Raw genomic sequence first — 14,380 nt, forward strand, 5'->3', positions numbered from 1 at the left:
TAAATGACATACACAACTTAAACTAAATAAGTAAAATAAAATTGATAAACTTCAGCAATAGTGCCATGCGATCTTCTAATCCGTTACTAAATAGAATAACCAAATAAACTTCAGATAGGCATTGGACCTTAAGGGGCAGATTTAATTCCCTGTGTTGTTCTTTAGAACAACACGGGCTGTGCACTATTACCGTTAGTACGGTAATAGATGCGCATTGTTACGGTAATTTCAACACTGATTTTTGCTCGCAGCTCTGAGTCAACGTGCCCCACGTTGTTATAAAGTACCACACGGGGAATTAAATCTGCCCCTAAATGTCTTATACTTGTATCCTTGATCATAATTTTGCCTCATTGTTGCTTGGCAAATTGGAGGGATTGTAGTTCAGTTACAACTCCGATTTCATTGTCTAGCAAATAAGAATTCAAAGACATTTTCTTTTTAATTGCTGTATTTCTGTTATGACTCTTACACTAAAAATGACATTAGGCATCTAATTAGATTTGCATTAAGGAAGTGTACTTTGACATAGGATTCTTACTACATCACACATAATCCAGCTGTCATATTCCTATATCATGTTTGTAATCTAAATTGTGCAATTCGGATACAACAAGCTTGTGTCTGCGAACAGCTCTTTTCCTTATAAACATTAATGCAGTTTTAACTCTGCTATAACTCTGGGATATTTTACTATGGACATTTATTGAAATTACATTTTTCTGGACATAGGATGAATGGACCACATAATGATATATTGAACCTGACTATTATTCTAGCTAACATCATATTTATACCAAACTCTCTTTTTAATGATTAACCATTCTCAATAATTAGAGGTGTACCCTTGCAAATAAATTTTATATTTTAGAAATAGAACAACTTTTTCCTTCAAATATGTTTTGAACTCTTATTTTCAAATTCAGTCAATTTAAATACGATATGAAATTGAATTTTCAAAAAACCACTCGAAGGAGGTCATGCCTTAACATGACCTAAGTGACAACACTTGCATCCTTCAGCTCCCCAGGCTAGAACTCAGGCACTCATCCTGTATGGAAAATGAAGATACGTGAGGGTAAGTGTAACAAATCCCAGACTTAGGTACCCCCTCCTGGAGCAAGGCTTTTTAATCACATGAGAATATTGTTATCCATATTTAATAGTTGTTAAATGTTTAAGAATGTCCTTATTTTTGAGTAATCATTTACACCCAATGTTCTATGTCTTGTTGGGTTCCTCTGGAGCAAGGAGTTAATTTCTGAAATGTATTTAATTTATTGTCTATTGTTTGTTGGCAGAGCCGGTCAAATAAAGAAGATCCAGAACAGTTGAGACTAAAGCAAAAAGCCAAAGAGGTAAGACTTTCTAGTCCGGATGGATTCACACAGTTTATTTAAAGGACTAGTGTGAGTTCTCCCTCCCCTTCTCTGCCTTCTCTTCCGTCTCTGTTGGAGCAAAGGAGACTTTAAAAAGATGGAAGCTCTCTTTTGGCAATTAGGTCAGAGTTTATTTTGCTGTTGCATACCATTTATATAAGCCTCAGGCAAGGAGAGATGCAGCCCAAGGCAAGGACAGCATTCAATTGAGACCTTGTCATGAGATAAATTACACTTTTCTTTTTTTTTTTTTTATTTAAGTTTTTTTCTGAAAATGTGCACATTTTATTTTGTTTATCAAGTCTGTAACTTTTATTTATAAATAGCAGTGATATTAAAACAACAGGGGAAGTACTATTACATCTAGCATCTGGGACTGTACAATAGGCTACGTTTTTCCAGGGTAATTGTTCGTTTTGTAAATCTGATACTGCTTATAATTCTTTGGCTGGGAGGCGGTACTGGGATTTCGTTTTAAATGGAAAATGCCTCAAGCTTTTAATTTTCTGAGCCCAGCAGTTTTCAGCTCTGAGATGGAGCCCTTGTTTTTTTACTCAGTTCATGTTTAGCTGCAGGGGTTTTAGTTTATAGCTTAGGCTGGTTAAGCTTTTGCTCCCAGAGGCCTCTGCATAGCAACTGTACAAATCAACAAATACGTTCATTTATGTCTGTAGCCTTTCACTCAGTAGCTAATTTTTTTTCCCAATATCCATTTCCTGACTTTTCTAGCCTGAGAGGAAAAAAAGCTGCACTAATTAGAGCTTATTTTAATTGAGCCTTAATATTGGAGCTTGCTGCAATTGGCCCAGAGGTACTGGGAACAGAATGAAATGAAAGTACCTTAGGCTGAAGTGAGGTGTGTGTGTGTGTGTGTGTGTGTGTGTGTGTGTGTGTGTGTGTGTGTACGTGTACGGTGTATATATATTTTTCACTTGACCTACAGTTTCATTCCCCTGCTGAATAAATCATCAAGCCTGTTCACATTTCTGATTAAGGATCTGACAGCAGACGATAATAAAGACAATTGAGGTGTGAGACGTGTGATATGGAGCTGAAGAAATTGGTTTCTATAGTTACAAGACTGATTTCGTGCATTTTTTGAGGATCTTTGTTCTAAATGACTCAGATACAACCTTTCTCTTCTCCCCTTCTCTCTCCTAACTGAGCTTCCTGAACTATGAAATTTGTTGTTGCTAAACACTGCTACATGTTGCTCCAAGGTGTCAGCGGCAGGTTGTTTATGAATGTTTTAAAGAACTTTATTATTGCTTTTAATGTGTAATCTGAAACAAAACAAGCCGAATTCCCAGCAAGAGACTTTGCCTGGCTAGAAAAGCAATGTTTCTTTCTGTGCTTTTCTGCTCAAAGTTAGTACAGTTACACTGACCTGACCATTGTGGTTATTGTTGTAACTATATGGTGAAGGTATTGGATATAATCTGTGTGTAACATATAAGGTTTCTGCTTAAGAAATTCTATTGCAATTGTAACCGTAGTTATGATTAATACATTCCAACCCAAAAAATTGTACTGTGTCATAAATTAAACTGTTGGATAAAAATATAATGTCAAAGCTATTTTATGGTTTGAAACCCCTTTGCAATGTGTTTGTATTGTGTTTTGCAACCATTTTGTTATATATGGAGGGTATAAAAGAATTGTTGAAGGATAGCATCATGCAATAATGTAGTTCTGGGTTGAGTTTAAGAAGTTGTAATAATATACATATTTCTAATTAGGGCTCAGCAGGTCTCTGAAGGCTTCAACTGTGGGTGAAACAGGAAAGAGTAGAATGTTGGAGCATTGCATTCACCTATCTCAACTACTAGATTATATGGTCTTATGTTAGTGAAGCAATGTTTGTGGCATTACAATCGCCACCAGGTGGACAGAGGTAATGGTTGCTGGTATTTCACAATAGCAGCCAAAGCAGGGATCAGATGCATCCCATACAGCAAAATTACTCTTAAGAAAAAAGAAAAATATTTCAACTAAGAAATGCCCTGGGTATATTCTGGTTCTATTGCTAGAGTGTATTGGCCAGCTCCACAGTACATTGCAACTTTAGTCCATGCACTAAAACTGGCCTACAAACAATCCAGCTCATTTATGTAAGATGATGGTGGTTTTTAGATGTTGCAGTGATTTGATTAGTGAAAATAGAAATACCCAACATCAACTGTATTTCTTGTCCTGTTTGTCCTGCATTCAGTGTTTAGCCTGTTTTAAACATGGAAAGCAGAGCACTCAAAAGACTGAAGAAACTGTAAAAGTTGCCACGACAGTTGTTGTGTTGTGATGACAATTCTAGCCTACCATCTCCCACACTAACATCATATTTAAATGACAGATGCAATTAATGACAGGTCTTTACCAAGCAGCAAAATGAAGAGCGCCTCAAACTTATTGTGGATATTCAGACGCTTTGAATTCACTTTCTGTTTCCGTATCTTAAAATGCCCTTTTGTCGGAGGAGGTCATTTTCACACACTTGATGGGATTTTTATTAGTTAGTGATGCAAAGGCCTAACAGAAATGTGGTAAAATAAAATAATGCAATCCCTTGTAATGCCCCTTGTATACCCCTGTGTTATGTATACAATGCTTTCCCCACTGTCATGCACTGTGGCTTCTTCCCAATCAGTAACAATGATGGTAAAATGTGTCAGCTCTGGTGCTTGATAACTGCAGATTGGTTATCATTTACAAATGCTCCCTAGTGGCTGATTTTAATTGAGCCACCTGCTCAGGAGAATCACTGCTCTGGACTCCTTTTATCACTTACGTATATTACAGCTGGACATTCTTTATCTCCTCATACACTGCATAGTCATGTGCCAAAAAGCTCAAAGTAGGAGAAAGTTAACTTTGTCCCATGTCCTTACATTCATACGATTGGGAGTTTGGTACTTAAATTTACAGTATAGAAGTTATAAGAAGGACTTGGTATAGGACATATATTTGTACAATAATAATAATAATCCGTTTCAGTTGCTGCAGCTTCTTCTGCTATGACATCATTAGTGATGTCAAAGCAGGACATGCTGTGAGTTGTGTGCATGTGTGTTGTGTGCATGTGTTTATGGCATCCTGTGTCTTAAAAATTACATTTGACTTTAAATGCTTTGATAAAATTATCAAGAATAGCAAGCTGCATGTAGGAACTTTATTTCATATAAGGGTCTGTTCATCTATTTACAACAAAGTTCATCTCTGAGTGAAAACAGGAGGAAGTGGGCACTTAATCGAATCCTAAAGAGTGTATTAAAAATGAATTTAAATGGGCACTTTTCATGTGCTTTCCATGCACTGAGCGGAACTCTGCTCCTTTACCTGAATGGCATCCTGCTCAAGGTATGAAAAACTTCAGTTCTAAACTGGAGAAGTATGGATATTATTGAACTGAAAATAATTATAACAGGTGTGGACACACTAACATAATGCTCCTAAATATGATTTGCACATTGTAGGCAGTAGTAATACACATTTTGGAAAACCATTGTCATTCTGCCTTCTGCTGTTGACCTTTTTATCTGTTTCTCAGATGCAACAGCTGGAACTAGAGCAGATACAATATCGAGAAGCTAACCTTACAGCACTGGCTGCTATTGGGCCAAGAAGAAAAAGACCATTGGACTCTCCAAGCCTTCAAAATGTACTTGAGGTAAACATGCGTAAGGGGTGTTTTCATTGTACTGTGTCGTAGCATTTGAAAAATGTATTTTCCCACAAAAAAATACACTGGGGTATGGTATATCTTATTAAGTTATTTTATATTTGGAAAATATATTATAACACCTGTTCTCTAATGCTCAGAGTATTGAACCCATTGTGCTTGGCCACAGGTGTCCGTTATCATTCTCCAAGGAGTTTGTAAGGCCAAGTGCACAGTACAAACAGAGGGTTTGAGAGAGGGACTCCATTAACCAGACATGGAAGGTGCATCTGAGTTTTAAAGCTTATAACATAACCTTTATTATGTACTCTATTCATCTAGGAAGTGACAGCCTATACCATACATTTGGGTTAAGCAACAGGATAACTTTTGGCTTACGTTGGGGCCTGTTATGTGATCAGAAGAACAAGCTGATAGCAGTCATATCTAGGATTATGGGTCTGAATGCAAATGTGCATTGTGAAAATATCTGCATTATATATGTGTGTACATATGTAAACATGTGAATCTGCATAGTTTATAACATGCAGGACAAAGAAAACCTTTGGCAACCTAAGTAACCTTAAAAGTTTGCAACTAAATTCTATTAACTTAGACAATTAATGACCAGATGGGAGCTTGAATGGAGCTACTTTAGATCCAGGGTAAAATAGTGTACTAGCCATATACTACTCCATAAACAACCCAGTGTAAAATTGATAAGTTAGATGACTGAGTTATGTTGCACATTCTTCTACGTAACTTGTTGCTGTTGTGGTGATTATAGTGATTGCAAAAGGCATAAAAATTAATCATAGATTTATTACATTTACAATTATAAAGTATTTGAGTTAGACATGGATACATATACCATATGATACACCTATCAATAAGCGGATTACTTTAATTCTGGCTTTTGCAGTTGTTAGCTGCAAAAGCAATCACTGTAAGGTTATCTTATCTTCTTCACATATGGGACTATAATAACATAGTTTATGGCCACTAGAAAGCAACACAGGCAATCGTAGAGAAAAATATGTTTTCATAATTCGGCTTATAATACTTTTATATAATTAATGCAACCCCAGAAATATACTTCAGATATACTTGGCTTCTTTTCTTCATGAATATGTTTACTGAAGGACTAAACTATACATTTTCAGTGCCACAAATAGAGATTGGTGAAATTCGTCTATAAATTATTATTTTGTTTAATATTATTGTTAGAAGTATTATTAGTACTAAATTTTTATTTTTATTAATATTAATAAACCTTTTCATTTATTATAGCAATAAACTATTTTGATTTTGAATCAGAGACCATGTTAAGTCAGGAGTCTCCCTGTTAGCAGTATTAGATTGTGTGGTCTGCTAGCTACTCAATGTAATGCCACAAATACTTCACAGTAAATAGATTAAAATAAGAAACTAATGTGCATATTATTCTCACCCCGTACTTGGTCATTTATTGGTAATGCATTGATCATCTGCCTACAGATTTGGTGGTTACATTACCGCTAACAAGATGTTAACTCAAAAAGGACAGTGCAATACCTTATGTTATGGGGCAGGAAAACACCATGTTATGTGTCACAACTGGAATCTCTAACAGCTTTCAAAAACATTTTGAAAGTGTTTTTATGACACAGGATAAAAGTACATAAAAATAGGTTCAGGAGTGGGAAGCCTGAAGTTAAGGGGCCTGGTGACATACATTTATTAAAGTTTTCATGTGCCTCACCTGACACATATTGAGTCAAATGGGGCATCATTTTTTCTCCTTTGGCCAGTCATCGGACTTTATTGCAATTGAGCCTTCACATTGGTGAGGTGGTAGGGATTAATAACGCTCTAATCTCAGTCTAGTAGTATCGTTTGAAGACAGGAATCTCCCCTTTTAATAGAGAAAAGTTATTAACCAAGGTACTGCAAGCCACCTACGATGGATTCTGACCCAACATATTGGTAGGCCTCTCTCTGCCCAACACATTAGTATGCATCTACAGGCTAATAGAAATTCACTGCCAACGAAAACGTTCACGACTTCCTTTTTAATATCATTGTACCAATTTATTCTTTATTATGAATTCATTTCGTGGTTGCTGAAGTAACATCATTTAAAGAAAGAGCAGTATAGAAGATCCTGGCTGGTACAACCTGCTGGGACTAGTAGTTCAAGAATATCTGGTGAATTACAATTTTTTTTCACACTGTGATGCAAGTTTTTTCCATGTTCCTTAAAATGCCTGCTTGAAAATGTTGTTAAGCCTAAAGTCTCCAACTAGCAGATGATTAAAAGGGAACATACATTTGTATTTTACAGTTCTTGGCACACTTCTGATTCTCTTGAGATACAAATATATATCTTTAATATATGTAATACTTTTTCAGTGAAGTGTTGCATTGGGTAAAATGCTGTCTGCTTGCTGAAATGTCAAGCAGAAGTATTTGATTATACTTTCACCTTTCTATAATTCTGAAGTTTGAAGGACATCACTCCTTGCTTGCTGCAACTCCCTTGGGGGTTGTTTCATTTATAATGTTGCCTCGGGCTTTCTGCTGCTTCCTGCGGATTTGACCTCATTTTCAACCCTGCGCTGGCAGCTGTGCTGCATTACTATAATTTCCCTCGGATCACACAAGGTTGTCATATAAAAGACCCGACCTTGTGGCATTGTGTCTAAGGAGACAACAAAGCTTTCTTATTTTGCGACCTGTACTTGGTAGTTTAATTTAAGTACATCGAATTTACAGTACTAAAAAATAAGCCAAAAAAAGTAAATTTTTCATATATTAAATTTGAACTTAAAAGGCAATGTCTTACATCAACCTAGTTTGCCACTGCAGTACTGTTTAAAAGTCAAATACAATGCAGTTAATGTCTGGGGGGGGAAAAGAATAAATAGCTCAAATACATGTTCAGGTTTTTTTGTGTCCATATTTTAGGATATATAAAATATATTATCAGATAATGATGATATAATGCATATACCAATATTTATTGAGTGTGTTTGTTATTTATTCAACCAGATCTGTTGAAAGTTAGATATCTGTGCATTGACCCTCCACTTCCAGGTTCATGCTATACATCCTTAAGCATATACAATTGGGGTTTAATTGCCATATAAAGCAAGGGCCATTTTTAATATGAAAAAACATATAGTATTGAAACTGTGTATTTGTGTTTAATTACTTACTACATGCTTCTGCCCAGTGGTCATTTGTCTAGGTTTATGCAAGTTTATATTCGTGATGGTATCCATTTCTGCCTTTTCCTCTTCCGTCATCCATGGCAGCCACTACAATAGGTTGGTCCTCTTCTAGCTTTAAGTAGAGACAGGAAATTAGAAACGCCCCCAGGTATTAGTGTAGCTCCTCCTCCTTCCCATACCTTTTCTGTCTCTGAGGATGGAGAGGACAGGAAGTAGTCTGGTATTTTATGTGTGTTGGGGCTTAACTGTGTTAATGTTCTCAGCGACGCACCTTTGGTGGTGCAAGCAGAAGAGGGAGGGCTGGCTACCTGGAGACCTCTAGTTACTATCGTCTGTACCAAACACAGTACAATGGAATAGGTATTGTGAATTAAAATTTGAAAATGGTGCACACCAAGGCATATACTATGCACATTGCGTGCAACACATCTGGTGTTAAAAGATGCCAATATGGAAGACCAGGCAGTAAAGACCACTGAAGTGCTAGTGTAAGCACTGCTGGTCACTGCAAATGGAACACAGGAGCTAAGAACATTGTCAGCAGGATGGGGCCTAGCCCCAGAGTCAAAGAGCCCCTACCCTATCTAAGCCACTAAGTTAGGGGTGTTTATTTTCTGAATTTTAGTGGGCTATTGAGTAATACTCTTCCCATCTCAGTACTCTTGTATAGCCTGTGTAAGTGAAAGAATAAAGTAAAGCTCAGCATCCTAATCGATTTAAGGAGCTGATAGTCTGGATAAAAAAGTAATTTGTAACTATGGAGGATTTATATGCAATGTAGGGGGTGAAGAGAGCAAGACCTCAGAGGGGGTTATAAAATAGTTTCATCATGTTCCCAGGGAAACTTGTTTGTGGAATCTAGAACTGCTTCAGCAGTTATAAGCTTTACAGGTCAGTCTGAAAACATTGCAGGAAGCTTGTGTGATCTCTCTTGTTCCTCCAGTCCACATGGACACAGGGTTATATTCCAGGTTCTTTCTGGTCAGAAAATCCTCAGGGGCGTTGCGTATTATTCTAAAATTTACTAGACTCAATTTTGTCCAGGCAAGATGTTTCCATATGGAGTCTTTAAATTTAATTCTCACTGCTATAAGTGAAGGGGATTTTCTCGTATCCATAGATCTTCGGGATATTTTCTTGCATATTCTTGTTGCAGTTCATCACCAGAGATTCCCTAAGGTTCTGTGTCATAGGACAGTATTTCCAGTTCAGTTGTCTTCCTTTTTGGTCTGGCGATATCACGGAGCACTTTCTACCAAGTTGTTATTCCACTGCTGGCAGAATTGTGGAAATGGGAAATCACTCTCTGACCTTATCAAGACGATATCCTAGTAAAGGGGAAATCCGAGCACTGTGTCAGATCCAGGAAAGCTAAAGAATGGCTTTTTTGGAGGGACACAGCTGGATGATAAATAAGGGAAAGAGTCATCTTGTGCCATCACAGCAAGTAACATTTCTGGGTGACCAAATAGACACTATACAAAACAAAGTATCTCTGCCAAAGAAGAGGTGCATCAAGATCCAGTCCTTGGCTTGTCAACTACAAGTGTAGCATCAGATTTCAATACAAAGGGACCATCACATTCTAGGAATGCTTTCCTCCATCATAGAAATTCTCCTCTTAACAAGGAGGCCGTTGAAATCTCCAAGTAGACTTACTCAGTGGGTTCACAGACAAATATTTCTGGATCATGCCTTTAAATTAACAAGAACCACCAGGGAGTCTCAACTGGCATCGGAATCCAAAACGAAGAACCAGCAGTGTCCCTTTCAGAACCAGAATTAATAATACACACAGCAGACTCCAGTACAACAGGAGGAGGGGGGGGGGGGTTCATCTCCTGTGAAATGTAGCACAGGGTCAATGGCCACCGACCGAAATGGAATTGCTCATAAATGCGAGCAGTCTGGAATGCAGTTGAGTGCTTTCATCCTCCCTTACAGGGAAAGTGTCTCAGAGTATTCTCGAATAAAAGGTCTATAGTTGTCTTAAATTGCCAGGGAGATACCTGGAACATGGCCATGATAGAAGAAGTAGCAGAAATCACGTCATGAGCAGAGAGAAACCTGAAGCCCTTCCCGACACTTTATCTGGCAGACAGATAGAATGTTATATCTGTTTTCCTCATATGAAAATTCAGTGTTGTCTTGGAGAGAGGACTTTGCACCAGGAAATATTTCAGTTGCTAAGAAGAAATTTTGTCCACCCTCAAGTAGACATAAAGTCGAGAAATCAGAACACCAAACTGCCCAGGTTTTTCTCTCACTGCTATGGCAGTGCTCTGGACCTTTCAACTCCATTTCCTCGCATTGCTTGCATCCTAAAAAAGTAATAGCAACCCTAATATTTTGGTAACAGCGCCCATGGTTTGTGGTAGCCTGGGAGATATGTTAGGAGCAATCGTAACCTCTACCTTTTTGGGCAGACCTCTTACACCAAGATCCAATGCTTCATCTAAATTAAAAGTGATTATCCTTGGCATGGAGAATGAGTGCATAAAAGAATCTCAGAGAAGGTAATCCACACTCTGTATGTGGTGTGAGCCTAAAGTTGATCCAGCTGTGGCTAATATTGTACATATTCTTGTTTGTTTTTCAGGATGGCTTTAGCAAAGGTCTTAATTCTAAAGGTACAGGTGTCTTGATAGTTAGATTCAAAACACCTTATATTATACTTTTTTGTTTATTTCAAGTAGTGAATAGAATTCTTGGTATTAAATTATTAGTGACACCATGGGATCGCAATTTAATTTTTATCACTGATGTCTGATCCATTTGAGCTTTTAATAAATAAATAAAGAAAGAAAAGAAGAAAAAAACTGTCTCACTTGAATGACCTTAATTAATATAGTTTGTACCAGATCTAGTTCCTCTATTGTTTTATATCATTAACATGTTTAATATGAAATATTTCAGTTGATGGGAGGTGCTACCGCAATACAATAAAGTTATGTACGAAAGAAAGAAAAGAGAAGATTGGATTTAGGGATGTGCACTTGTCTGGATGATATATATATGGTGTACTACAATAAGTGACACTTTTCACAGCAAGAAACATTTTTCACAGTGAGAGACACTTCATGTTGTAGATTAAAAATGTCTTTATTGAATTTAAAAATAAATATGAAAATGTAAGTGTGGGTTAATGTGGTGTGTAAAAATAGTACACTGAGTTCTTATAGATCCTCTTATGCAATCATAATTCTTACAACAGTATTATTATTTGACTGAGTATTACTTCTGTCAAAGGTCAATGCAACAAGATTATTATGAATAGAATGTTATGACTAACTGTTCATTTCGCTCTGTTTTATCCCAGACTACTTATAGGTAATAATACGTTTGGACAGTTAGTCATACCGTATTAATATTGTAAGTGTCTCTCACTGTGAAAAGTGTCACTTATTGTGGAAAACACACAATGTACATATCATCCAGACAAGTGCACCATCCCGACATACAATCTTCTTCTCTTTTTCCATTTGAGCTTCAATAAGCAGTTTCCCTAAGGTGGTTTAAATTAAAGGTGGTATTCCTAATGTCATTTACTTCTACCCATAAAATTGGAGAACTGTAGCCTTTATGGTGTAAAGAACTTTCTGAATGTCTACATAAATATGGTGGTTGTACTTAGAACTAATCCAGCTTTCTTACCTTTCGTGGTATCCACTTTTCATATTAGTCAGGAAATTGTATTGTGATCATTTTGTTCTCAAACAGCTGCTGATAAAGAAAGGTACACACAATGGATTTAGAACAGATGGATTTAGGAACACATTTTGCTGATCCCAACAGAACCTAAGAAAGAGTGTGCCTTATCCAAACAGACCATTTTGAGATTAATCAAATAAGTCATTACTCAAGAATACAAGAGAATCAGACGTAAGGTGCCAGAAATCCTGAAAGCTAGAGCAGTAGCAACTCCTTGGGCATGTAGGGCCTTCAGCCTGAATAGTGGATCTCTGCAAAGCAACTGGATGGTCATCTGTTCATACCTACACAGACATCATCTACTGGACATCTGCTGACGCACAGTTTGGGAAACATTCTTCACACAGCTATTAATAAAAATTTGATTATATATATGGCTGATTTGATGTTTATTTGTCCTCCCTACTATTATTGCATGGGTACATCCCGTTGTAATGGCTGCCATGGAAGATAATTCCTGTTTCTCCAGATACTCCATGGCAGCCCAATATTTCTACCCATGTCGTTCAATAGTTTTATGCTTGTATCTTATGAAACGCTTCAGAAGTTTCTCAAAGACAAAGGGAAGAAGAGGAGCTACACTATATACTACCTGGGGGAGTTTCTAATTTCCTGTTTCTACCTAAGGCTAGAAGGGGGGCCAACCCATTGTAATGGCTGCAATGGAGTATCACAAGGAAAATAAATTTATCTGTAACTTTACCATCAATGATCTAGACATCTGTCACTGTAAAATAATTGACTGGATTGCACTATATGACTAATGTAAAATAATGCCTGCATCAAATATTTAGTTCAGCCTAGGTTATTGCAGTTGGGAAGCAAGTATGAAAAATCAAAGACCATTATATTGCTTATTATTAAAAAAATAACCCATACAAATTGTACTTATTCATGTCTTTGCTTGACATATTTAGACAATATTAGGTGTTTTATTTCTAAATAGCGGAATAAAACGCTATTGTGGCTCACCACACTGTGTACCCAAAGGTAGCAATCTTTGAGGAAGCACGACAACGACAAGCCAGGTAGTGTAATGTGATAAGAGCCCTTGCTAAGTGAGCCCTGAAATGAGTTCTCTTACGTTCAAAGTAAAGAATGATTAGTACATTGAACTTTGCCTGACTTTAGTCAGATCAATAAATATAAAATAAGATATTTGTACAGCAAACTAATACAAACAAAGGTAAACTAGTTGAAAACTAGCGTGGCAAAAAGATATGCCGAACATTGGTAATCAAGAAATACTTTTAGACCATGTAGGAAAGATAATGAAATCTTCTGGTTCCACTATGCTGCATAATAAGTCCATTTAAAGACATACAAAATAGAGCATACATAGCACAAAGTCGGCGTAAACACACGTTGAAGATGATGCAGGTTTTTGCCCCTCCTTAGAGTTACACTAAACAGTGTCTTCACACACTTATCTTTGTTACCACATATTGGAGTCCGGTTGTTACTTATCAAACTCTCTGTCCAGCATGCTCCCTGCATTCTTCCGTCCACTCCTGTATTAGAGTATTAGGCTCTGTACACTCCAGTGTTCCTGTTTATATTGTGGCTGATTTCTGTGTATTCTGACCCGGATTCTTCCTAAGTTCTCTTCTGCCTGTCATTTGGTACTGTATATACCTGACTGTTGCTGACCCGCCTTGTACTGACACTCCTTCTGTTTGCTGATTTGGCACCCTGCAGCCCATTTGCGTACCATTCTTGGCTATGTTGACCAGACCCTTCTTGTTGTTGATACCAGCTAGTCACACCTGAAGGCAGAGCAGAGGGCCGTGACCCTGGTGAAAATCAGGGGTTCGTTAGACTCTGCGCCTCTGTTACTGCCAGCGTTGGCCGAAATTCATCTTAGCGAAAATTGAATTCACTGTATCCGCTAGAATCGTGACTGTATACTGTGGCCATGGATTCCGCTAGTAATTTGTCTACTCAGCATCTTCTGCAACACCTTGTCAACTGGGTGGGGAAAAGCAAGAAGCTAACCAGGACATGCTGATGCAATTTCTACAGAGTTTCTCCTGTTGGTTGGATATACTCCAGACTACTCTGGGCACCCATCCCAACTTAATATTCCTGCACCGCCTAAATACGCTGGGGGTCATGAGAATTTCAGAGGCTTTCTGAACCAGTATGATATACAATTTGAACTCCTTCCTGGAAACTTTCCTTTAAAAGAAAAACGAAAGTAGCCGATATTATATCCCTACTTTCTGGTCAAGCAATTGCCTGGTCCTCCCCACTCTGAGAGCTCAATGATTCACTTCTACACAAATGTGCACCTCCTTTTTGGAATCTGTTAAAAGAATCTTTGTCGAACCTTGTCATGTCTCTTCGGCTGCCTCAGGAATTCTTTGCATGCATCAAGGTTCTGACACAGTGGGCCAAGATGCGGTTCAGTTTCGGACTTTAGT

General features: G+C 37.5%; 1 protein-coding gene across 1 annotated transcript in view; it reads left to right on the forward strand.

The window, feature by feature from the left end:
• Positions 1–14,380, forward strand: part of TAF4B (TATA-box binding protein associated factor 4b) — a 79,520-nt gene that overhangs the window by 50,155 nt on the left and 14,985 nt on the right. The window contains exons 13-14 of the mRNA XM_075214409.1: positions 1,302–1,358; positions 4,924–5,043. Coding sequence (XP_075070510.1) covers positions 1,302–1,358; positions 4,924–5,043 — 177 coding nt within the window. The remainder of the gene's footprint in view (positions 1–1,301; positions 1,359–4,923; positions 5,044–14,380) is intronic.

This window comes from Mixophyes fleayi, chromosome 5 (assembly GCF_038048845.1).
Source record: "Mixophyes fleayi isolate aMixFle1 chromosome 5, aMixFle1.hap1, whole genome shotgun sequence".
Taxonomy (NCBI): Eukaryota; Metazoa; Chordata; class Amphibia; order Anura; family Limnodynastidae; genus Mixophyes; species Mixophyes fleayi.